This window comes from Mesoplodon mirus, assembly GCF_964341445.2.
Source record: "Mesoplodon mirus genome assembly, chromosome: 1".
NCBI lineage: Eukaryota > Metazoa > Chordata > Mammalia > Artiodactyla > Ziphiidae > Mesoplodon > Mesoplodon mirus.
The window spans coordinates 62,021,514-62,045,363 of record NC_138976.1 but is presented as its reverse complement, the minus strand read 5'-3'; the positions used below and the strand labels follow the sequence as shown (position 1 = coordinate 62,045,363).

The 23,850-nt window shown below is 36.6% G+C and overlaps 1 protein-coding gene across 1 annotated transcript in view; it reads left to right on the top strand.

Annotated features, from left to right (window-relative positions):
* The window catches only part of CCDC171 (coiled-coil domain containing 171), a gene marked incomplete at its 3' end in the record, with an annotated part of 345,924 nt that overhangs the window by 203,572 nt on the left and 118,502 nt on the right, over positions 1 to 23,850 (top strand). Inside the window, exons 19-21 of the mRNA XM_082603964.1 lie at positions 3,104 to 3,330; positions 3,819 to 4,001; positions 7,435 to 7,620. Coding sequence (XP_082460090.1) covers positions 3,104 to 3,330; positions 3,819 to 4,001; positions 7,435 to 7,620 — 596 coding nt within the window. The remainder of the gene's footprint in view (positions 1 to 3,103; positions 3,331 to 3,818; positions 4,002 to 7,434; positions 7,621 to 23,850) is intronic.

The following is a 23,850-nucleotide window of genomic DNA, read 5'->3' as shown; positions in this document are numbered from 1 at the left end:
TACTTTATGGTTTTCCTTTGGTGATTTATTTAGAAAGGCTAGCCTCACCTCAGGTGGTGTTGTTCATATTTTGGTCTAGTATTTTTGATTTTTACATTAGATCTTGGATTTTATCTGGAATTATTTTCAGAGAAGTAGTGAGGAAATTAATAATATTTATTTGTGTATGGATGACCAGCTAGCCCCAATACGTTTTAATTCCGTCATCTATCTTTTACCTAGTGAATTAAGATATGCCATTTAGTATATATTTATTATACGTACTTGGATCTATTTCCCGTCTCTCCAGTCAATTCCATTAGTCTTCCTGTCTCTTCTGGTATTGGTATCATACTGCCCTTTTCATGAGTATTTCTTGAAGTTTTAAAATATGATAAGACATTCTCTTATTACTTTTTGAAAATAGTATTTTGGGCTTTTTTTCATAGTATTTTTAGTTTCATCTTTAGATAGAACACGGTTTTGAATCTTACCTTAATGATTGGCTCCCAAGTTTGAAAACTGATTCATAATTTCAAATTACAGCTCTTTGAAGATACAGGCATTTTTTTGCTCAGAAGAATGCTCTATGATTGTGATGTGTTGGGGCCACTTGAAAGGAGTTATACATGAAAGGGATAATAGTGAAAGATGCTCCTGGAAAAGTAAGCAGGGATCAGATCATGTAGAACCTTCTGAGCCATGTTTAAGGAGTTTGAAATTTATTCCCAGATCTGAAGAGACTCACTGAAGCTTAAGCAGGGGTTGTGACAAGATCCTATTTGTGTTTTAGTAGTCAGTTTTTCTACGGTGGAGGATGGATTGAAGAGGGGGAAATGACTGGAGAAGAGTAGGGAGACCCTTGTAAGAACATAGGTGAGACAATGCCATGATCACAGAAAAAACTGAATAGATGGTAGAAATGTGATGTGATTGGATGTGAGGGAGATGGCAAGAAAGATGGAGGTGTCAAGGATGAGAAAATGTTCCCGACTGTCTAGAACTGAGTCGAATTTTAATGCAGTTAACATTACATGATTAACATTTCGAACATTATTACCATTAGGCATTATTATTATTATTATATTCATGACTCACATTATTATTAAATTAAATAATGACATATTTACATACATATTAATTAAATAATTATTCATTCTTCCCTTTTTTTCATTAAAGGCGTGTTTCTCAATCTGAGTGTGAGGATTCCATTTTAATAAGAAAACACATTGTAGACTGCTCTTCCCACACGATAGTTGTATTTTTAGCAGCAGTTGACTTCTGCAATGTTTTGAAGGACTTTTAATTTTATTACTAACAACATCATAAGCATATATTTATTCATGCTACATATTTTTTTAGGGCTAAATAAAGGTCAAATGGCAATACTGCAGTTGAAAGTGGTGGAACTCTTATAATAACTTTTCAACCTCCCCTCCCCCCTGCCTCAAGGTCTGTAATTCACAGGTTTAGAACTACTGGTCGAAACAATTCTCTGTGAATTTGTTTTGAAGATTTTAACCTTAGATGTGCAATATTGCCCCTTCTATTGGAAAAGGTAGTTGCAGAACATAGAGTCCTCTTCTTTCTTGAAAGACAGGCTATTAGATAGGGGAAAAGTGATTAACAAATGTATTTAGTGTAAACAAGAATTTGTTAAATGTAACAAGTCAAACATTTTAACTAGTCTAGACAAGTTTAGACATGAGGAATTTTAGTGGCATTTTTTCTCTTCTATATCATTATACAAATAATTCTACAACTATGTCACTAGAGGATTTTTTTGTTTCTTCATTTATTTAATATTGAATTAATTGTACTCTATACTGTATAATGTGAAGTATATCGTAAAAATACTTCTTATTCGTCAAAGCATAAAATTATTTAGTGCTCTCTCTCTAATTCATTGAGAGTAGCAGTCAGTAACTTAGAGTGTATGCCTCTTTCCCACTTGTTAAAAATTCAAAGGAATGCTTTATGGAATTATATTGCCACTTAATTTCACCTCTCAGAGTGGTTAGTGTCTACACAACACATTGCTGTGATATAGTAAAAAACCACTATTCATTAAAATTTAATTATAGTTGATTTTTGCTTCTAAAGGCTCTTTATCTGTGAAAACTTTATCATTTTTGTATTCCTGAAAATTTCCTAGAACAATGAGCTTTTATCTAGCTTCCGTGAGATGGTTTTTTCTGACATAGAAAACCACTGATGGATCACCTTCTCAGTCAGTGCTGCTCTTCAGTGTCGAACCATGTGTTCTTAGAATTATGGAACATTTTTCTCTTGGATAAAACTGGCCAAATATGCTTTTTGTGCTTACGATATAAAGACAAGATTTAAACTAACTCCCAACAGCAGAGGTTCTTGAAATATAGAATGGTATACTACAGAATTTAAAGAGTCTCTCCGTGTTCGTCATTTTACACGGATAGTATCGTAACACAAGTAATGACAGATTAAGACATGCCTAGCAGAGGGAAAACTAAATTACATGACTTTTATTAAGGCATAAATAAACCTATTAACCATTATTTGGAATACCAATTAATAGAAAGAACACTGACAATTTTATTTATCAACATTAAATACAATTATTAATTACAGACCTGATGAATCTAGCAGTAAGCAGGCCATGTTGGATATGCTGGGACCTTAAGTCCATTATATGAGAGGGATGATTACCAAAATCCTACGGGGAAATTAGTAATTGTAGTTGTAAAATTTTAATTGCCTTGGAATAAGGCAAGTTATGTTTTCTTGTCTGAGAATATAAATAGTGTGACATTAAGGTAATAAGCTTCAGTAGTTGTAAATAGAAAATGAATTTGTTAGGTTTTAAAACACAGAAAGGAGTGATGATTTTTTAGTGTCATAGTGTTCAGTATGAATGACATACTGTAAATACATGCAGATTTTCTTTAGATACATTATTTAGTAGGTGGGCTATTTCTTACATAGTGAAAGTTGATATAGGCGGGGACTTCTTGAATGGATTACTACAGGTGGATGGGAATGATATAACTGAGAAAATATTTTCATTGTGTTGTGACTGGCAGTGTTGTGAAATGAACAAGAGACAATTCTTATTTTTCTGTGCTTTTTTTCTTTTTCTTTGAAGATCCAAATTCCAGAATTTGTGGATATTTGCTTATAGGAGAAGCCAAGAATTCTTTTGCAAAACTCATGGGTAGAATTAAGCTGGCAATGGACAGTATACCTTTGCACAACAACAGGAGTATTACATATGTGGAAAAAGATTCCCTGGTTCAGAGGCTGGCCCGTGGACTTCATAAAGTAAACACACTGGCCCTGAAAAACGGTCTACGTGGCCATGTGCCCATTTTGGTATGTATGCAATTTCATTAAATAGGGATTTTAGGACTTGTAAATTTAACTCCGAATCAAATTTATTTGTAGTTTATATTAGTTGTACACAAGTGTAGGTAGATTTCTTTTAGATTTCATATAATAGTTTAATATGATAAATAAAAGAACTTCCAAATAAGTGTCCATAATATCAAAATACAAAAGTTCTGAATTAACTGTTCTGTACAAGTATACTGCAACAGAATTGTGTAAGACATAAACAATTATCTTTTCTGTTTTCTAGCCATCTAGATTATTTCTTTTCTTCATTTGTTCATTTTTCATTTCATATAAGGCAAATTATTGGTCACATAAAAAAATAAAGCTTTCACTTTAAGTTTTAGTAAGAGCTGGTATTGTTTTCTGTATAACCTAAGTTACATTTAATTTGGTAAAATGACCATTGCTATGGACTTACTAGTAAATCTGAAGTGACTTTTTATAAAATTGCTCTTATTTGACAATAGGAAAGCACAGCATCATTACAGAAGCAAATATTTGGATTTACACAAAGACTGCACACAGCAGAAGTGGAGCGCCACTCACTATGCTTAGAGGTCACAGAACTGAAACGAAATGTGAATGAACTGAAGAAGGAGCTTGACAAAACCCAGGGTCTTCAGATGCAGTTAAATGAACTTAAGCAGTCAGTAAGTATATGTGATTTAAAAACTATGGCTTTGGTGAGCTCTCCTCTGATATAAAATATGTATTATATACATATAATATGTATATAAAATATCACAGGGCAAATATATATGTTTGTTTTCCTTAACTTTTTATTGTGTTTCCTTTTTCAAATGATCAAATCCCATTAATAGAATTTCTTCTTCTTTAGAAAACTTCCCTTCTAAAATTCCCCAACAGTAATGTATTAGACATTTCAAATTTGCTAAGAGACTAGAACTTAAATGTTCTCACCACAAAAAAGAAGTAATAATTATGTGACTTAATAGAGTTAGCTAGGGTTGCAGTGGTAATTGTTTTGCAAGTTAGAAGTGTATCAAATGAATACATTGTACATCTTAAACTTAAGCAGTGTTGTGTGTCAATTAAATAAAAAGCACAGCATCATTAAAATCATCTCAAAAAACATTGAAAAAAAAAGATTTATTCCAGATGCTTAAAGTAGTACTGATTGTGTCAGCAGAGCTTATAGCCCTGTTAAAATGTATACTGTGGGGCTTCCCTGGTGGCGCAGTGGTTGAGGCTCTGCCTGCCGATGCAGGGGACATGGGTTCGTGCCCCGGTCCGGGAGGATCCCACGTGCTGTGGAGTGGCTGGGCCAGTGAGCCATGGCCGCTGAGCCTGTGCATCTGGAGCCTGTGCTCCGCGGGGGGAGAGGCCACAGCAGTGAGAGGCCCATGTACCGCAAAAAAAAAAAAAAAAAACAAATGTATACTATGACTGAAAGTATAGAAAATGATTAAGCTGTAGTTAGGATGGTTAACTGCTATGGCAAATAAACTTTGGTTGAGTAACTGGCTCGCAGCAAGAGCAAAGAACGTGTTCCAAGAAATGTTTAGTGTGAATTGCTTCCACTGAAGTGTAGAAATAAAAATAGCATTAATTGAAATAATAATTGAAGGAATGGTGTATGTAATTTTTATATTTGACATCCAGTTATGTAGTATAAAGTTATAAAGTGATGATTTCTAACATTTAATGATCATATTGAACATGTATCAGGCACTGCCCCTAAGCACTTTAAGGTGTTGATTCATTTAGTCCTCTCATATCAATAATAATTCAATAATATTATTATCCATTGTTTTTTTTTTAACAGATGAGGAAATGTAGGGCACAGAACAGCTAAGTAACTTGCCAAAAGTCACACAGTTAGTATGTGGAAATGACAGGATTTGAACCTCGGTATTCTGACTCCAAAACGCAAACTTTCAACCACTTCACTAAAGTGGTTAATGTTCATATCCAGCTATGTTAATAAAGGATCGTTTTACTAAAAACAGAATAGATGGGGAAATGATGCTATTTTCCTCTTTAAAAATCAGGGAGTGTGCCTGCAACCATCATCTTTCATTTATTTCAGGCAAAGTACACAGGAGGCAAACAAAACAGCTTCTTATAGTTAATCTAAAATTGTAACATAAGGGGACACATCCTGCCCACCAAAAGTGATTTAGTACCTGCACTGTTTTGGAATATCATGTTCATCTACTGACAGGTGCTCTTTAACAGCTAACTCCCATGATCATCTACTGACAGTTGTTCTTTAATAGCTAACTCCCATGATCTTTTTATTGTTTTTGGTTTATTAGCTCCATACAACTGCTTTCACACACTATCTCTTTCTTATTCTGCATTGCTATACTTGCTTGACCCTATTTAGTCACAGAAGAGTGAACAGAATTGCACCAGTCTCTGGGAGGGATGTATGGACAAGAGAAAGGCTAACATTAGCTAAGTTTTTAGGTAAAGGAGAAATTTTGGAAGAGTGGGAAGAAGTCCTGCAAAGTGACGGGGATCTTCATTTATAGAGGCCAAGTGGATTGCAAAGAACAGAATGTTCTGATGGCAAGGAGTGGTAATTTAAAACAGCATAACAAGTAAAAGGTAGAAGAAGTACAAAAATACTTGTTCACAAGACCCAGAGAAGTGCTGTGCTATTAGCGAATAGAGGGATGTTAAAAAGTTGACACCTCAAATTCTTTTCAACAATGGGAAAGTTATCAGTCTTAAATAGATTTATATACACTTAGTGTGATTAAGAGACCTGCATGGTTTCCTTTAGTTTTCCACATATATTTCTCAGGTTACCTACCATTTTTTAAAAGATTTCTGTTCTTTGTACCTCAAGATCAAGGTGTCTCTTGCCATTTGTTGTAACTAATTTTTGTTTGTTTAAGAGTTTTGCACAGGAGATAATACAAGTATGTCGTGTTCTGGATTACATACCCCTTAAGAGATGGCCCCTCTCTAGAACTGTCAGTTATCCCAGAGCAGATGCAGTCATGATATTGTAAAAGTTGTGCAGAGTTTTATTGGCAGGTGTTTATATATGAATAGATATTCTTTTATTCAGCAAATACCTACTGAGAAGCTACTGAATGCCAGGCACTCCTCTGTGTGATGGGTGAGCAAGCTGAAGGAGGTCTCTGCCCTGTGGAGCTCACATCCTTAAATGTGTGGTTGGTGGAAGGGTGCAGACAGGCAATAAAAAAGTGAACAACTATCTGAGGTGAATTTAGATAATGATAATGGCTGTGAAGAAAATACAAGAAGATGACAATAGTGTGAGTGGCGGTGGGAGTGAGAGAGGTATGCTGTGGTAAGGACTCTCCAAGAAGAGGGTAGTTTGACCAGGAAAACCTGAATGGTAACATACACTGAACACAGACTTTCAGGTTATCCTTTAAAAGTATTTGAACTTGTTAAAAGCTTTAATTCCCACATCGTTATCTTTATAAAAAGTGCTCATGTATCAAGATTTAAACCGAGCGTTATGGATTTACTTAGAACATGAATATTTCCTGAGATTTTATTTGACTAAAAATTATAACCTTGGGAGTATAGCTGTTGTGCTTTAAAAATCAGAGTGATGTGGGGCTTCCCTGGTGGTCCAGTGGTTAAAACTCCACGCTTCTACTACAGGGGGCATGCGTTCGATCCTTGGTTGGGGAACTGCATGTTGCATGGCACGGCCAAAAAAAAAAAAAATCAGAGTGATTTTTTTTTTCTTTTTTTTCTTTTTTTTGCGGTACGCAGGCCTCTCACTGTTGTGGCCTCTCCTGTTGTGGAGCACAGGCTCCGGATGCGCAGGCTCAGCGGCCATGGCTCACAGGCCCAGCCACTCCGTGGCATGTGGGATCCTCCCGCACCGGGGCACGAACCCGTGTCCCCTGCATCGGCAGGTGGACTCTCAACCACTGCACCACCAGGAGAGCCCCAGAGTGATGTTTTTTATCTTGACTTAGGAAATTAAGAAAAATGAATTGTACTTTTGTCATATATCAGATATTTAGAAATGTTTGTATTCTCTTTATGTTAGCAAATAGAGTTCTGAAGATTAAATGATACAACAATGCAGTTAGCTTATAATTAAAATTTTTTTGCTTCGTTCAGAAATTGATCACCCAGGAGAAGTTTGAAAGTGCATGTGAAGAATTGAATAATGCATTACTACGGGAACAGCAGGCTCAAATGCTATTGAAGGAGCAGGCACGGCAACTACAGGAGTTGAATTATAAGCTTGAATTACATTCCAGTGAGGAAGCTGACAGAAACCAAACTCTTGGAGAAGCTGTTAAGGTAGGAAAACATCCCTTGCATTAGGGTCTATTTCTTCCAGGTGTGGGTCTTTGAGGGAATCATGTACATCTCTTGAACAGGGAAGAGATCCCAAGATACGAAATTTTATTCTGTGAGAACTTAGAAGGATGGGACTTCCCTGGTGGCGCAGTGGTTAAGAATCAACCTGCCAATGCAGGGGACATAAGTTCGAGCCCTGGTCCAGGAAGATCCCACGTGCCACAGAGCAACTAAGCCCGTGAGCCACAACTACTGAGCCCACGTGCAACAACTACTGAAGCCTGTGCACCTAGAGCCCATGCTCCACAACAAGAGAAGCCACTGCAATGAGAAGCCCGTGCATCACAACGAAGAGTAGCCCCCACTCGCTGCACCTAGAGAAAGCCCATGCACAGCAATGCAGACCCAATGCAGCCAAAAATTAAATAAATAAATAAATAAATAAATATATCTTTTTTAAAAAAGAACTTATAAGGATGCAATGAAACAAGGTTCTGGGACCTCAATTCCAAGCTTGATTCACATGTATTGAAAATGTAGAAGTAGGCTTTGCTGGATGGAAACCAAGTAGAGATTTTTCCAGTAATAATTTTATTCTTTGTTTCATTCACTTATCTTCATTTCTTCCTGTCCTTAGTTTTTTTCTTTTTCTTGTTTTATGCCCTCCAAACATTGAAAATTCACATGTCTTTTGGATGTGAAAGGTTTTGGGTCTAGGTCTCTCTGATTCTTTTTTTTTTTTTTTTTTTTTTGCGGTACGCGGGCCTCTCACTGTTGTGGCCTCTCCTGTTGTGGAGCACAGGCTCTGGACGCGCAGGCTCAGCGGCCATGGCTCATGGGCCCAGCCGCTCTGCAGCATGTGGGATCTTCCTGGACTGGGGCACGAACCCGTGTCCCCTGCACCGGCAGGCGGACTCTCAACCACTGCGCCACCAGGGAAGCTCTATTTTGCACCGAGCGTAAAAAGGAACAACGAATTTCCCCCCACACAGATGTTTTTTATTCACATAATTTTATGTAAAGTTAGTTTGCTATTTGTAGTGTAGTTTTAGAAAAGAGGAAGAACTAACATTTCTGAGCATATACTTCAGTTAGACACCTTGTAAGGCACTTCATATTATTTTAACAGTTATAACATGTTAGAAATAAGTATTATTGTTTATATTTATATATGAAGAAACAAAAATATCTACAGAGGACTTAGGAATATATATGATGAAGTTGCTTTATGTAAAGGAAAATACATTTGTTAATATTGCTTAAAAGGCTTCTCTTTGGGACCTTAATAGGTTTAAAGACTGTTGCTGTTGAAAAATTGTAATATTAATTTGTCACAGCAGGAAATTTTCATATATTTAAGAAAAATAAAATGCTTCACACCTATTTAAAGGGAAAGTTGATAAGTGCTATGTTTTCTTTGTGTATTATAAGAATATTTCCATGAAAGAGTAAAAAAAATTTGCCTTTTCACAAATTCATTCTTAGGTTAGTTTTAGAACAGATATTATCACTTCTACACTTGAAAATATATATGCATATTCCTATCACCTGTCATATGTTGCCCACTTAAGGAAAACTCAATAGTGATGAATCTGATTTACCCTTATCAAGCCTTTTAATAATATTCTGAATTAAGCTACATGGGAGAGAAAATTCTTTCTTGAGCTTTACAAGAAGAAATTGTACAATTTATTTTCAAAATTCCCATTTTAGTAGATAAAAAATAACATATTGGTTTTCCCATTTTCAATAATATTCATATATATTATACCAATATACGTGCATATATACATGTATATATACATATACTCAGTTATATGTATATACATACACATACTATACAATTATACTTTATAAAAATAAATTACATATATTTCATGTATGTGTAAATTACATATATACTAATTATAAAGTCATATATTTCATTATATATAAATTATATGTATTATACAGATATACAATTTATAACAATATAATTTTATATATAATTATATATTTCTACTTATATATTGTCTATGTAAATATATAAGCTATACATGTATGTATATCTGAATATATTTAGGAATGCATATTATTAGAAACCTATTCTATGACATATTTTGGGTGTGGTCTTTGTCGTTTGCATGTTAAGTCTTCTGTTGGCTCTTTGCCCTTTGGTCGCTTCCAGCAGTTGATGGTATGCTGCCCCCGGGTGGTGGCAAGTGCTTTGCTTCACTTATGGTCTGAATTTACAAAGCCTGCTTTAGTAAGATCCAGATTTCACAGATTTTCTTTCTTTGCAATTAAGAAAAATTTTTTATAAAAATTGCTGAACAGAGAAAGTTCATGAAGGGAGCTGGCTGATTTCTATTGTATAAACTCTTTTAAGGAACGAATATCTGTGTACAATTAGATATCTTTCTTACTAATTCTTTACTATTTATCCCTAGACTCATCATTGCACCTTGACCGAAATGGTGAATTCTAATTTACTCTGACAGCCTCTAGTGGCCAAATCATTGTCTGAGTCCTCTCACAGCTCACAGTACTATTATGAGATAGTCATTACATGCATGGCTTTGAGACTTTAGGCCAGTCTGCTGTTAAAATGTTTCCTTTCCTCCTGGGTTCTCAGACTTGGATGGTGGTAATCCATTTAGAGAAAAGTTGGAGGAATTTACTTTTTCTCTTTTTTTGTCTAACTCTCTCAAGTTTCTCCTCTCATGGCATGGAAGCAGGAAACAGAATCACCTCAGCTTTTCTTCTTCCATCTATGACTGAATCTCAGATGAGAATACTTTTCTATTTCACAGTGTTAGAAATAAAACCTATTGATCTGCCTCCCGTTTGCAGAACTCATATTGCGACAGGCTTCCGCCTTAAAAACATCAATCCCATAATTGGTAACTGGAAGTACAGACAAGGAGTAGATGAGACCAGGCAATGGGGGGGATCACTCATCCTAGCATTAGCTCAGAGAATGTTTCTTTGATTTAGGCAAAGTGGGAATGTGGTTCTCACACCTGTGGATTCTCATGAGGATTTTGAGTCATGTTAAAAATATAACTCCTATGAATTAGATGCTTTATACACATTTTCTGTAATCCTTGCAATTACCTGGAAAGTTAACATAAAATAGCATAATAAATTATGAATATATAATGAATTAAGGATCTGAGTTATTAATAAATTTTCCCAGAGTCACATATTTGTAGATTTTGGAGTCAGAATTTGAACTCAGAATCTGCCTAACTTCATAGCCTATTCTATTTCCAGTACAGCATTTTCTTTCAGAATTTGGGGAATTTTATTTTCTCTCTATGAGAGATTTTCTTAAAAAGAAAATTGGTTAAAGTAGCTAGAAATGGAAATTGGAATAATTCTAGAAGTGTCTTAATCTGCAGCTATTTAGCTTTCAAATGCTTTTCTTCAACTGAGTGTTTATAATTTAGACTATTTGAAGTTCATCTCAGTACCAGTGGTAGGAGAGTACCAAAATGAGGTAGATGGTAAGCCTTGGAGGATTAACATTTCTACCTTGTGCAATAATACTCGATAGACGCTTCAGAATTCATTCTCATTTCCTCCTGTTTTTTTTCCTCTTTTCTCTTTCTGGAACACTTATTAGTCTGTCAGAAGTCAAAAATCCTGGCTTAATCTCTGTGGTTCTTATAATTTCTCTTCTATTTTCTGTCTTTGCATTTTAGATTCTGGTAAAGTCTATAAATTTCTCTTAATTTTTATATTTAAATATTTTGTATTGGTATCATATTTTTAATTTCTAAGAATTGATTTTAATTCTTTGGTTCTCTTTTCATAACATCCTTTTAAAAAGATAGTTTCTGTATCTTCTTAAATTGTGGTTTTTTATTGTGAGTTTTGATAGACAATAAACAATTATTTAAGTTCTCATTCTCCTGAGGTTTCTCTATATATTTTTTGTTTGTTTCTGTTGCTCCCTTTCTTTCATGTTGAAGGTATGGAAGATTGCATTTTGCCAAATGGTCACAGCAGTAATTCTGGTCCCACAAATGCTTCCAGAGCCTTGCTGCTCTCATATCAAGAAGTGAGGTCTATTTCCCTCTCTCTGAAATTAGATAGGCCTTTTGACTGCTGCTATGAGTAGAACAAGGACAAAGTGACACTGCAGGACTTGTAGGACCAGGTCATAGGAGGCAGCATGGCTTTGGCCCATTCATTCTCTTGCTCTCACTCTCGTCTTTCTCTGGAGTCTCTCTCAGACCCAGGTCATGTGGTGAGCTACATAGGGCTGTTTTCAGCTAATGGCCCCAGCCAAGGTCTCTTGCAGCCGGGCAGCATCAACTGCCAGACATGTGTGAATGAGCCTTCAGATGATTTCACACTCCAGCCTTCTGCTGAGACCCCATTTATCAGGGAGCAGAGAGGAGCAGTCTCTGCTGTGCCATATTTTATTTCCTGATCCAAGAATGCATAAGCCTAATAAATAGTTGTTTTACACCACTGCATTATGGAGCAATTTGTTATGTAACCCTAGTAACTGGAACCTAGGCTTTCCTCAAATTTATGGTAAAGATTTGTTTTGTCATTCAAACTTACAAATGAAGAAAAAGAAAACCTAATCAGGTGCTCTTTGTACAGAGACAAGTCTTGGTGGCTGGTTGGCTTTCCTTTAGAAGGGGCTGTGACAGTATGGAGGTTCCTTAAGAAAACAACAAATAGAACTACCATACGACCCAGCAATCCCACTACTGGGCATATACCCTGAGAAAACCATAATTCAAAAAGAGTCATGTACCACAATGTTCACTGCAGCTCTATTTACAATAGCCAGGACGTGGAAGCAACCTAAGTGTCCATCAACAGATGAATGGATAAAGAAGATGTGGGACATATACACATGGAATATTACTCAGCCATAAAAAGAAACGAAATTGAGTTATTTGTAGTGAGGTGGATGGACCTAGAGTCTGTCATACAGAGTGAAGTAAGTCAGAAAGAGAAAAATAAATACTGTATGCTAACACATATATATGGAATCTAAAAAAAAAAAGAAAAGGTCATGAAGAATCTGGGGCAGGACAGTAATAAAGATGCAGACCTACTAGAGAATGGACTTGAGGATATGGGGAGGGGGAAGGGTAAGCTGGGACAAAGTGAGAGAGTGGCATGGACATATATACACTACCAAACGTAAAATAGATAGCTGGTGGGAAGCAGCCGCATAGCACAGGGAGATCAGCTCAGTGCTTTGTGACCACCTAGAGGGGTGGGATAGGGAGGGTGGGAGGGAGGGAGACGCAAGAGGGAAGAGATATGGGAACATATGTATATGTATAACTGATTCACTTTGTTATAAAGCAGAAACTAACACACCATTGTAAAGCAATAAAGATGTTAAAAAAAGGGGGGGCTGTGAGCTGGCTGTTAGGCTGGGTGACCCCCAGATGTCAGTACTGGTCTTTGTTCTGTGGCACTGTCACCCATACCCAGCTGCCTGTTTCTCTCTTAGAGAACTCATCCAATTTCTGTGTGGTTTTAGTTCATTTTATGGAATACATTTCTTTTTTTTCCTTGCAGGTAGATGTCTGTTTACAGTGGATTCTGCCTGGTTGGGGGAGGGGCATGTGGGTGTGGTTGGTCATTCTGAGTGCAGTCTTTCAAATAATTTCTGTCCTCTGGCCCTGGACTTATGCCTGCCTTGTATTGTTCCTTGTGTTTTCACGTCTTGAGCTCTTCTAGGCTGTAGAGCACCACCACGCCTCTTTTCTGTGCACGTCTTCCACATGGACTCTAGGCTGAAGGCTGAAGCTTCCTCTGCTGCACTTCATTTGTCAGCTATTCTTGCTTTTCATAAATTCTGAAAATTTTCTTCGGTTGATAGCCCTTCTCTCTTTATTTTTGTTGTTGTTTGTTGATACTTCTTCCTAAAATGGAGTTTTTGTAGGGAGAAGAAATATCATTTTGAACTGGACTTTGGGCCTTCTTAAATCAGTTGCCTGACTATATATTTCTATAGAAATCTTGCATTTCATCCAACTTTGAAAATGTGTTTGTATATACCTAGGAGTATGCCATATTTTTCCTTATAATCATTAAAAGTTAACACGTGTCTGATATCATCACCTCTTTCTTATTCCTAATTTTGTGTATATGTTTTTAATCTGTTTAAGCTAGGTGGGTGAGAGTGTCCTAAGTTTTTTTTTTTTTTTTTTTTTATAGGGAAGGAGGAATGAAGTGTGAAAGTTGCTGGCAATGGGGGAGGGGATTCCCATTTTTATTTTTTTTAATTTATTTATTTTCGGCTGTGTTGGGTCTTCATTTCTGTGCGAGGGCTTTCTCTAGTTGCGGCGAGCGGGGGCCACTCTTCATTGCAGTGCGCGGGCTTCTCACTGCCGCGGCCTCTCTTGTTGCGGAGCACAGGCTCCAGACGCGCAAGCTCAGTAGTTGTGGCTCACGGGCCCAGTCGCTCCACGGCACATGGGATCCTCCCAGACCAGGGCTCGAACCCATGTCCCCTGCATTGGCAGGCGGATTCTCAACCACTGCGCCACCAGGGAAGCCCCCGTGTCCTAAGTTTTGTTTCTTGTACATTGAATAGGCCACTTGGGTTTAAAAATCTTGTGATACTTGAACCTCTAGTTTGTTGTAGCCAAATATGCTTTTCTGCTTCTAAGCTATGCCTAACCAATTAAAGTTAGAATTCTCCATACATGATGTACTTTCCTCTGGGCCAGAATGAGGGAAAAGGATTAACTTTGTTATTTCTTATTACCCATTTAAAAAAATCTTAGATGAGGACCTTTCTTTCTTAGAAGTCTTTAATAGTAGAACTTCATAACAGAGTGAATATAGGGGCTATAGAATTGAGAGGAATAAAAGATGAATTAATATTTTACTTTGTAAGATTAATAGTATTTCTAACATAAAGAGATAGGGTGAGGGATCAGTTTGGGGAATGCAAGAAAGATTATGATTTCAAGTTTTGGTTTTACTTAATTTGAGATGATCGTAAATTTAAGTGAGGAAATATATAATTGGCGGTTGTAGTAAAGTGTTGTTAAAGATGTAAGGAGTAGATTAAATATCTTGAAGATTTGAAAGAAAGAGCAGACAAATGTAGGAAAGATCTAAATTTAGAAGACAATAAGAAGAGGAGGTATAGAAAAACAGGACCTAGAAAAGTCATATGTGAAGAATTTCATTGAAAGCATTTCCAATGGTGTCAAATGCCCAGAAATATTATATAGTAAGTTTGAATCAATTTTGAAAATTTTGTTTAAAATATTTCTGCATAGGCTTAGGTTTATATATAGAAACTCTTTAAGAGAAGATACTTTTCAAAGGAAAAATTTATTCAATGAATAGCTGTTCCTGTCCCCAGGAACATCTCAGTTTACTGGGAGAGAAAAGGTAAGTGTACATGTAAGTGTAATACAGAATAAGGAGGGCCAGCACAGAGATAGAGGGTACTACAGAAGTACTACAGAAGCCCGAATGATACTATTTGTAAAAGCCGTAGGTTGTCAGAGGGTAGTTGAAGTTTTCATTAAAACCATTTTTCTCTGTAAAATTATTTCACTCTTTTCTAAAAACAGGTCAGAAAATTAGCTTCTGTTTATTTGAAAAAACAATCACCAGGTTTGTGTATCCTTAGTTCATAACTGAGCTCTCTCCTTCTTGATTGGCATATAGAAGAGGCTAGGAACTGGACACTGACACATTGAGTACTGCCTTGGCTAGAACAATGGTGGAACCAGAGGCCAGATTTCACATGGCAAAGAATAGAAAGACGTTAGTTTGTTTATTGAGTGGTAACTGCTAGACACTTTGAATATATTATCACGTTCAACCCTTACAGCAACCCATGATACAGGCAGCATAATTTCCTCCTTTACAGATTAGGGAACTAAAACTCAGAGATGTTAGTAATTTGACCAAAGTTCCTCAAAAAGTAAATATTAAAGTAGGAATTTGTATTTAGATTTGTTGGCTTTAAAATTCCTACTGTTATTACATCCAGTGTGTGGATGGGAAGTGAAAGTAGTAGATGTAGATTTTACTTTTGGGGAATTAACAATGACAAAAAGAAAAGATGATACATGATAACCTGAAGGAAGATTATGATAAAGTGAAATTTAAAGAAATGAGGACCACGTAGGTATGTCTGAATTGAAGGCCATGATTCTGGAATATATAAAGATGAGAGAGAATGAGAAGAAAGTTAAGAAGAGAGAGGTGAAAGATCTGAAGATGTGAGATTGGGTAAATAGGGTACCATGAAAGTTAGTTACTAATTTTAAGGTCTAAATCATCTAAAACTTAAATAGCTATACATCTGCTTACCATGTGTTTTCTCTCTACTGAGAGGACTCTGCAAAACTAGCTATACAAGAGATTGATGTTATATATGTTAAAACTATGTGTAAAGTATATATAAGAACTATGTTAAAGATTTATTGACTTATGCTTTGGAAGAAAAATGGGATTATTGCATAAGCAGATTGCATGCTAAGCACATGTACTTGCATACTATTTATTCCAGTTAGTTTGAGCTGTTAACTTGTCTTTAGATTTTCTTTCAAAAATAGAGGGTTCTTGGGCTTCCCTGGTGGCGCAGTGGTTGAGAGTCCGCCTGCCGATGCAGGGGACACGGGTTTGTGCCCCGGTCTGGGAGGATCCCACATGCCGCGGAGCGGCTGGGCCCATGAGCCATGGCCGCTGAGCCTGCGCGTCCGGAGCCTGTTCTCCGCAACGGGAGAGGCCACAGCAGTGAGAAGCCCGCATACCACAAAAAAAAAATAAAATAAAATAAAAAAAAATAGAGGGTTCTTGTTAAATCCAGATTCCTGAGAGATCTTTGTTACATTATTGAGTAGACTACAGAGTAACTACTTTACCTTGAAATGTGCAAGAGGAATCAATAGGCCTATAAAACTGTCTTTTAAGAAAATGTTTGAAATAATATTTTTCCTGGTAGCCTAAATATCAATGTATATGAATTTTCTGGGTTTCTGTCTTTCTCTGGTTTTGTTGCAATATTAAAGTCCCTTATAGTTAGAGGGTGTTTGAGTATTTTGTTTTTAATTTCTCCTTTGTCTCCTGCCCTGCCCTGCTATTTGTTTATCTTGTTTTCTGTGAAGAAGCACTACTTACAAGGAATTTTCCTTCAGGTGCCTTTACTTTTCATCTTAATCTAATATCCCTGTGATCTCCATTTCCTTTTCACTAAAGTTTAAGTCTAAAAAGATTTTACTTTTTAAGCTTTTTGTTATACAACATCATAGAAAGGCCACGTAAATCTACAGTGGACATTCACATGCTGAAACCACTTCTCGGTGATGTACAAGTCAAATCTCTTTCCCCTCTGATATGACCTTGTTTAGTTGTGGTTGACATTTGATCTCTTGGCCCACCATCCTTAAATGAAGTTAAATTTTAGATTGACTCCGTGGAACCAGAGAGTTAGCACTGCACGCAACACCTTTCCTGTGTGGCTGACAGGGTCTTCGTGCTCCAGCCGGGTGTCAGGCCTGAGCCTCTAAGGTGGGAGAGCCTAGTTCAGGACATTGGGCCACCAGAGACCTTCCGGCCCCACGTAATATCAATCGGCGAGAGCTCTCCCAGATATTGCCATCTCAATGCCAAGACCCAGCTCCACTCAAAGACCAGCAAGCTCCAGTGCTGGACACCCCATGCCAAACAACTAGCAAGACAGGAACACAACGCCACCCATTAGCAGAGTAGCTGCCTAAAATCATACTAAGTTTGCAGACACCCCAAAACACACCACCAGACGTGGTTCTGCCCACCAGAAAGACAAGATCCAACCTTATCCATCAGTGCAAAGGCACCAGTCCCCTCCACCAGAAAGCCTACACAACCCACTGAACCAACCTTACTCACTGGGGGCAGACGCCAAAAACAATGGGAACTATGAAACAACAGCCTGCGAAAAGGAGACCCCAAACGCAGTAAGTTAAGCAAAATGAGAAGACAGAGAAATACTCAGCAGATGAAGGAGCAAAGTAAAAACCCACCAGGCCAAACAAATGAAGAGGAAATAGGCAGTCTACCGGAAAAAGAATTCAGAGTAATGATAGTAAAGATGATCCAAGATCTTGGAACTAGAATGGAGAAAATACAAGAAACGTTTAACAAGGACCTAGAAGAACTAAAGAGCAAACAAACAAGTATGAACAACACAATAAATGAAATTTAAAATTCTCTAGAAAGAATCAATAGCAGAATAAGTTAGGTAGAAGAACGGATAAGTGATCTGGAAGATTAAATAGTGGAAATAACTACTGCAAGCAGAATGAAAAAGAAGAATGAAAAGAATTGAGGACAGTCTCAGAGACCTCTGGGACAGCATTAAATGCACCAACAGTGGAATGATAGGGGTCCCAGAAGAAGAAGAGAAAAAGAAAGGGACTGAGAAAATATTGGAAGAGATTATAGTTGAAAACTTCCCTAATATGGGAAAGGAAATAGTCAAGGCCAAGAAGTGCAGAGAGTCCCATACAGGATAAATCCAAGGAGAAGCGTGCCAAGACACATATTAATCGAACTATCAAAAATTAAATACAAATAAAAAATATTAAAAACAGCAAGGGAAAAACAACAAGTAATGTACAAGGGAATCCCCATAAGGTTAACAGCTGATCTTTCAGCAGAAACTCTGCAAGCCAGAAGGGAGTGGCAGGAAATGTTTAAAGAAGAACCTACAACCAAGATTACTCTACCCAGCGAGGATCTCATTCAGATTCAACAGAGAAATTAAAAACTTTACAGAGAAGCAAAAGCTAAGAGAATTCAGCACCCCCAAACCAGCTTTACAACAAATGCTAAAGGAACTTCTCTAGGCAGGAAACACAAGAGGAGGAAAAGACTTAGAACAACAAATCCAAAACAATTAAGAAAATGGTAATAGGAACATACATATGGATAATTACCTTAAATGTAAATGAATTAAATGCTCCAACCGAAAGACATAGACTGGCTGAATGGATACAAAAACAAGACCCATATATATGCTGTCTGCAGGAGACCCACTTCAGACCTAGGGACATATACAGACTGAAAGTGAGGGGATGGAAAAAGATATTCCATGCAAATGGAAATCAAAAGAAAGCTGGAGTAGCAATTCCCCTTCAGACAAAATAGACATTAAAATAAAGACTATTACAAGAGACAAAGAAGGACACTACATTATGATCCAGGGATCAATCCAAGAAGAAGATATAACAACTGTAAATATTTATGCACCCAACATAGGAGCACCTCAATACATAAGGCAAATACTAACAGCCATAAAAGGGGAAAATGACAGTAACACAATAACAGTAGGGAACTTTAACAACCCACTTTCAGCAATGGACAGATCATCCAAAATGAAAATAAAAAAGGAAACACAAGCTTTAAATGACACATTAAACAAGATGGACTTAATTGATATTTATAGGACATTCCATTTAAAAACAACAGAATACACTTTCTTCTCAAGTGCTCATGGAACATTCTCCAGGTTAGATCATATCTTGGGTCACAAATCAACCCTTGGTAAATTTAAGAAAATTGAAATCATATCAACTATCATTTCCGACCACAACACTATGAGACTAGATATCAATTACAGGAAAAAAACTGTAAAAAATGCAAACACATGGAGGCTAAACAATACACTACTAAATAACCAAGAGATCACTGAAGAAATCAAAGAGGAAATCAAAAAATACCTAGACACAAATGACAATGAAAAGATAATGACCCAAAGCCTATGGGATGCAACAAAAGCAGTTCTAAGAGGTAAGTTTACAGCAATACAATCCTACCTCAAGAAACAAGAAAAATCTCAAATAAACAACCTAACTTACACATAAAGCAATTAGAGAAAGAAGAACAAAACAACCCCAAAGTTAGTAGAAGGAAAGAAATCATAAATATCAGATCAGAAATAAATGAAAAAGAAATGAAGGAAACAATAGCAAAGATCAATAAAACTAGAAGCTGATTTTTTGAGAACATAAGGAAAATTGATAAACCATTAGACAGACTCATCAAGAAAAAAAAAGGGAGGGGCCTCCCTGGTGGCGCAGTGGTTGAGAGTCCGCCTGCCGATGCAGGGGATACGGGTTCGTGCCCCGGTCTGGGAGGATCCCATATGCCGCGGAGCGGCTGGGCCCGTGAGCCATGGCCGCTGGGCCTGCGCATCCGGAGCCTGTGCTCCGCAACGGGAGAGGCCACAACAGTGAGAGGCCCGCATACCGCAAAAAAAAAAAAAAAAAAAAAAAAAAAGAAAAAAGGGAAAAGACTCAAATCAATAGAATTAGAAATGAAGAAGGGGAAGTAACAACTGACACTGCAGAAATACAAAGGATCATGAGAGATTACTTCAAGCAACTCTATGCCAATAAAATGGACAACCTGGAAGAAATGGACAAATTCTTACAAAAGCACAACCTTCTGAGACTGAACCAGGAAAAAATAGAAAATATAAACAGACCAATCACAAGCACTGAAATTGAAACTGTGATTAAAAATCTTCCAAGAAACAAAAGCCCAGGACCAGATGGCTTCACAGGTAAATTCTACCAAACATTTAGAGACAAGCTAACACCTAGCCTTCTCAAAGTGTTCCAACATAGAGCAGAGGGAGGAACACTCCCAAACTCATTCTATGAGGCCACCATCACCCTGATACCAAAACCAGAAAAAGATGTCAAAAAAAAAGAAAGCTACAGGCCAATATCACTGTTGCATATCATAGATGCAAAAATCCTCAACAAAATATTAGCAAACAGAATCCAACAACACATTGAAAGGATCATAAACCATGATCAACTGGGGTTTATCCCTGAATGCAAGGATTCTTCAATATATGTAAATCAATCAATGTGATACACCATATTAACAAATTGAAGGAGCAAAACCATATGATAATCTCAATAGATACAGAAAAAGCTTTCCACAAAATTCAACACCCATTTATGATAAATACCCTCCAGAAAGTAGGCATAGAGGGAACTTACCTCAACATAATAAAGGCCACATATGAGAAACCCACAGCATCATTGTTCTCAATGGTGAAAAACTGAAACCATTTCCACTAAGATCAGGAACAAGACAAGGTTGCCCACTCTCACCACTATTACTCAACAGTTTTGGAAGTTTTAGCCACAGCAATCAGAGAAGAAAAAGAAATAAAAGGAATACAAATCAGAAAAGAAGAAGTAAAACTGTCACTGTTTGTGGATGACATGATACTATAGATAGAGAGTCCTAAAGATGCCTTCAGAAACTTCTAGAGTTAATCAAGGAATTTGGTAAAGTAGCAGGATACAAAATTAATGCACAGAAATGTCTTGCATTCCTATACACTAACGATGAAAAATCTGAAAGAGGAATTAAGGAAACACTCCCATTTACTACTGCAACAAAAAGGATAAAATACCTAGGAATAAACCTACCTAAGGAGACAAAAACCTGTATGCAGAAAACTATAAGACAAGGCACTGCTGAAAGAAATTAAAGATGATACAAACAGATGGAGAGATATACCATGTTCATGGATTGGAAGAATCAACATTGTGAAAATGAGTATATGACCCAAAGCAATCTACCGATTCAGTGCAATCGTTATCTAACTACCAATGGCATTTTTCACAGGACTAGAACAAAAAATTTCACAATATGTATGGAAACACAAAAGACTCTGAATAGCCAAAGCAATTTTGAGAAAGAAAAACGGAGCTGGAGGAAACAGGCTCCCTGACTTCAGACTATACTACAGAGCTACAGTAATCAAGACAGTATGGTACTGGCACAAGAACAGAAATATAGATCAATGGTACAGGATAGAATGCCCAGAGATCAACCCACACCCATATGGTCACCTTATCTTTGATAAAGGAGGCAAGAATATACAATGGAGAAAAGACAGCCTCTTCAATAAGTGGTGCTGGGAACACTGGACAGCTACATGTAAAAGAATGGAATTAGAACACTCTCTAACACCGTAGACAAAAATAAACTTAAAATAGATTAAAGACCTAAATGTAAGGCCAGACACTATCAAACTCTTAGAGGAAAGCATAGGCAGAACTCTCTGTGGTGTAAATCACAGCAAGATCCTTTTTGACCCACCTCCTAGAGAAATGGAAATAAAACCAAAAATAAACAAATGAGACGTAATGAAACTTAAAATCTTTTGCACAGCAAAGGAAACCATAAAGAAGACGAAAAGACAACCCTCAGAATGGGAGAAAATATTTTCAAATGAAGCAACTGACAAAGGATTAATCTCCAAAATATATAAGTAGCTCATGCAGCTCAATATCAACAATCAAAAAACCCAGTCAAAAATGAGCAGAAGACCTAAGTAGACATTTGTCCAAAGAAGATACACAGATTGCCAACAAATACATGAAAGGATGCTCAACATCATTAATCATTAGAGAAATGCAAATGAAAACTACAATGAGGTATCACCTCACACTGGTCAGAATGGCCATCATCAAAAAATCTACGAACAGTATATGCTGGAGAGGGTGTGGAGAAAAGGGAACACTCTTGCACTGCTGGTGTGAGTGTAAATTGATACAGCCACTATGGAGAACAGTATGGAGGTTCCTTAATAAACTAAAAATAGAACTACCATACGACCCAGCAATCCCACTACTGGGCATATACCCTGAGAAAACCATAATTCAGAAAGAGTCATGTACCACAATGTTCATTGCAGCACTATTTACAATAGCCAGGACGTGGAAGCAACCTTAGTGTCCATCGACAGATTAATGGATAAAGAAGATGTGGCACGTATATACAATGGGATATTACTCAGCCATAAATAGAAACGAAATTATTTGTAGTGAGGTAGATGGACCTAGAGTCTGTCATACAGAGTGAAGTAAATCAGAAAGAGGAAAACAAATACCATATGCTAACACATATATACGGTATCTAAAAAGAAAAAATGGTTTTGAAGAACCTAGGGGCAGGACAGGAATAATGATGCAGACATAGAGAATGGACTTGAGGGCACGGGGAGGGGAAGGGTAAGCTGGGATGAAGTGAGAGAGTGGCATTGCCATATATACACTACCAAATGTAAAACAGATAGCTAGTGAGAAGCAGCCACATAACACAGGCAGATCAGCTTGGTGCTTTGTGACCACCTAGACGGGTGGGATAGGGAGGGTGAGAGGGAGATGCAAAAGGGAGGGGATATGGGGATATATGTATACGTGTAGCTGATTCACTTTGTTCTATAGCAGCAACGAATACAACAGTGTAAAGCAATTATATTCCAATAAAGATGTTTAAAAAAAAACAGGTAATAATGATGAAGGGGAGAATAAACAAGACTAGGGAAATTAAATGTAATTAGAAACAACATCCATGCATTATACACATACAAGAAAATCTTAAATACTTTAAGTGAAAAAAATTTTAGTCTGAAATATACATTTCATTTTGAAAACCAGAATTTTCAAGTATGTATAAAGTATTTAGAATTTTGTAGATGATATTCATTTAGATTATGCTGCATAAAATACATAATGACTGAAACTGGTTTTTGCCATGTTAAATGAGAGTCTTTAGTTTCTTTAAAGTATTTCCTCTGTGATTAATTGAATTGATAATATGCTAAAATACTTTATATAAATATGCAATTTTATAATGTTATGACCTATATTTGCTCAGTGGTTTATTTTATTATTGACTATAACAGGGGTCCTCTGTAATCTTATAAACGTCCATTGTATAATGTTGTTTCAGGAACTATGTAAATTTTGTCCTTGAAATAGTTATTATTTTCTCAGGACTCTGCTAAGTAACGTGCAGATAATATCTCACCTAATCATTAAAATAATTTTTGAGATAAGTATTATTATCCATAATTTGCAGATGAGGAAACCAAGGCACAGAGAATTTAACTTGTCCCAGATCACAGAGCTAGTAATTGGTGGAACAAGGACTGAACTTGGAGATGTTTATTAATGATAATAATAGTAAGGCTTTTTTCTATGAGAAGTATCATTTCCTTTGAATGCACTTTGACAATGATTCCAATCGTATACTTTAATTACAAGTATTTCATGGTTAACTATGAAAATACTTTTATTTGTTCTTTCAGTGGCCCCATTTTTAAATTAGTAAAGAGTACATTATAACTTAAGGGGCTAATCAAAATTTATTTACTGTCTGAATGTATTAATTTTAGTTTTCATTAATCTGAGACTTAGTTTTGTTTCAAATATATTTAAC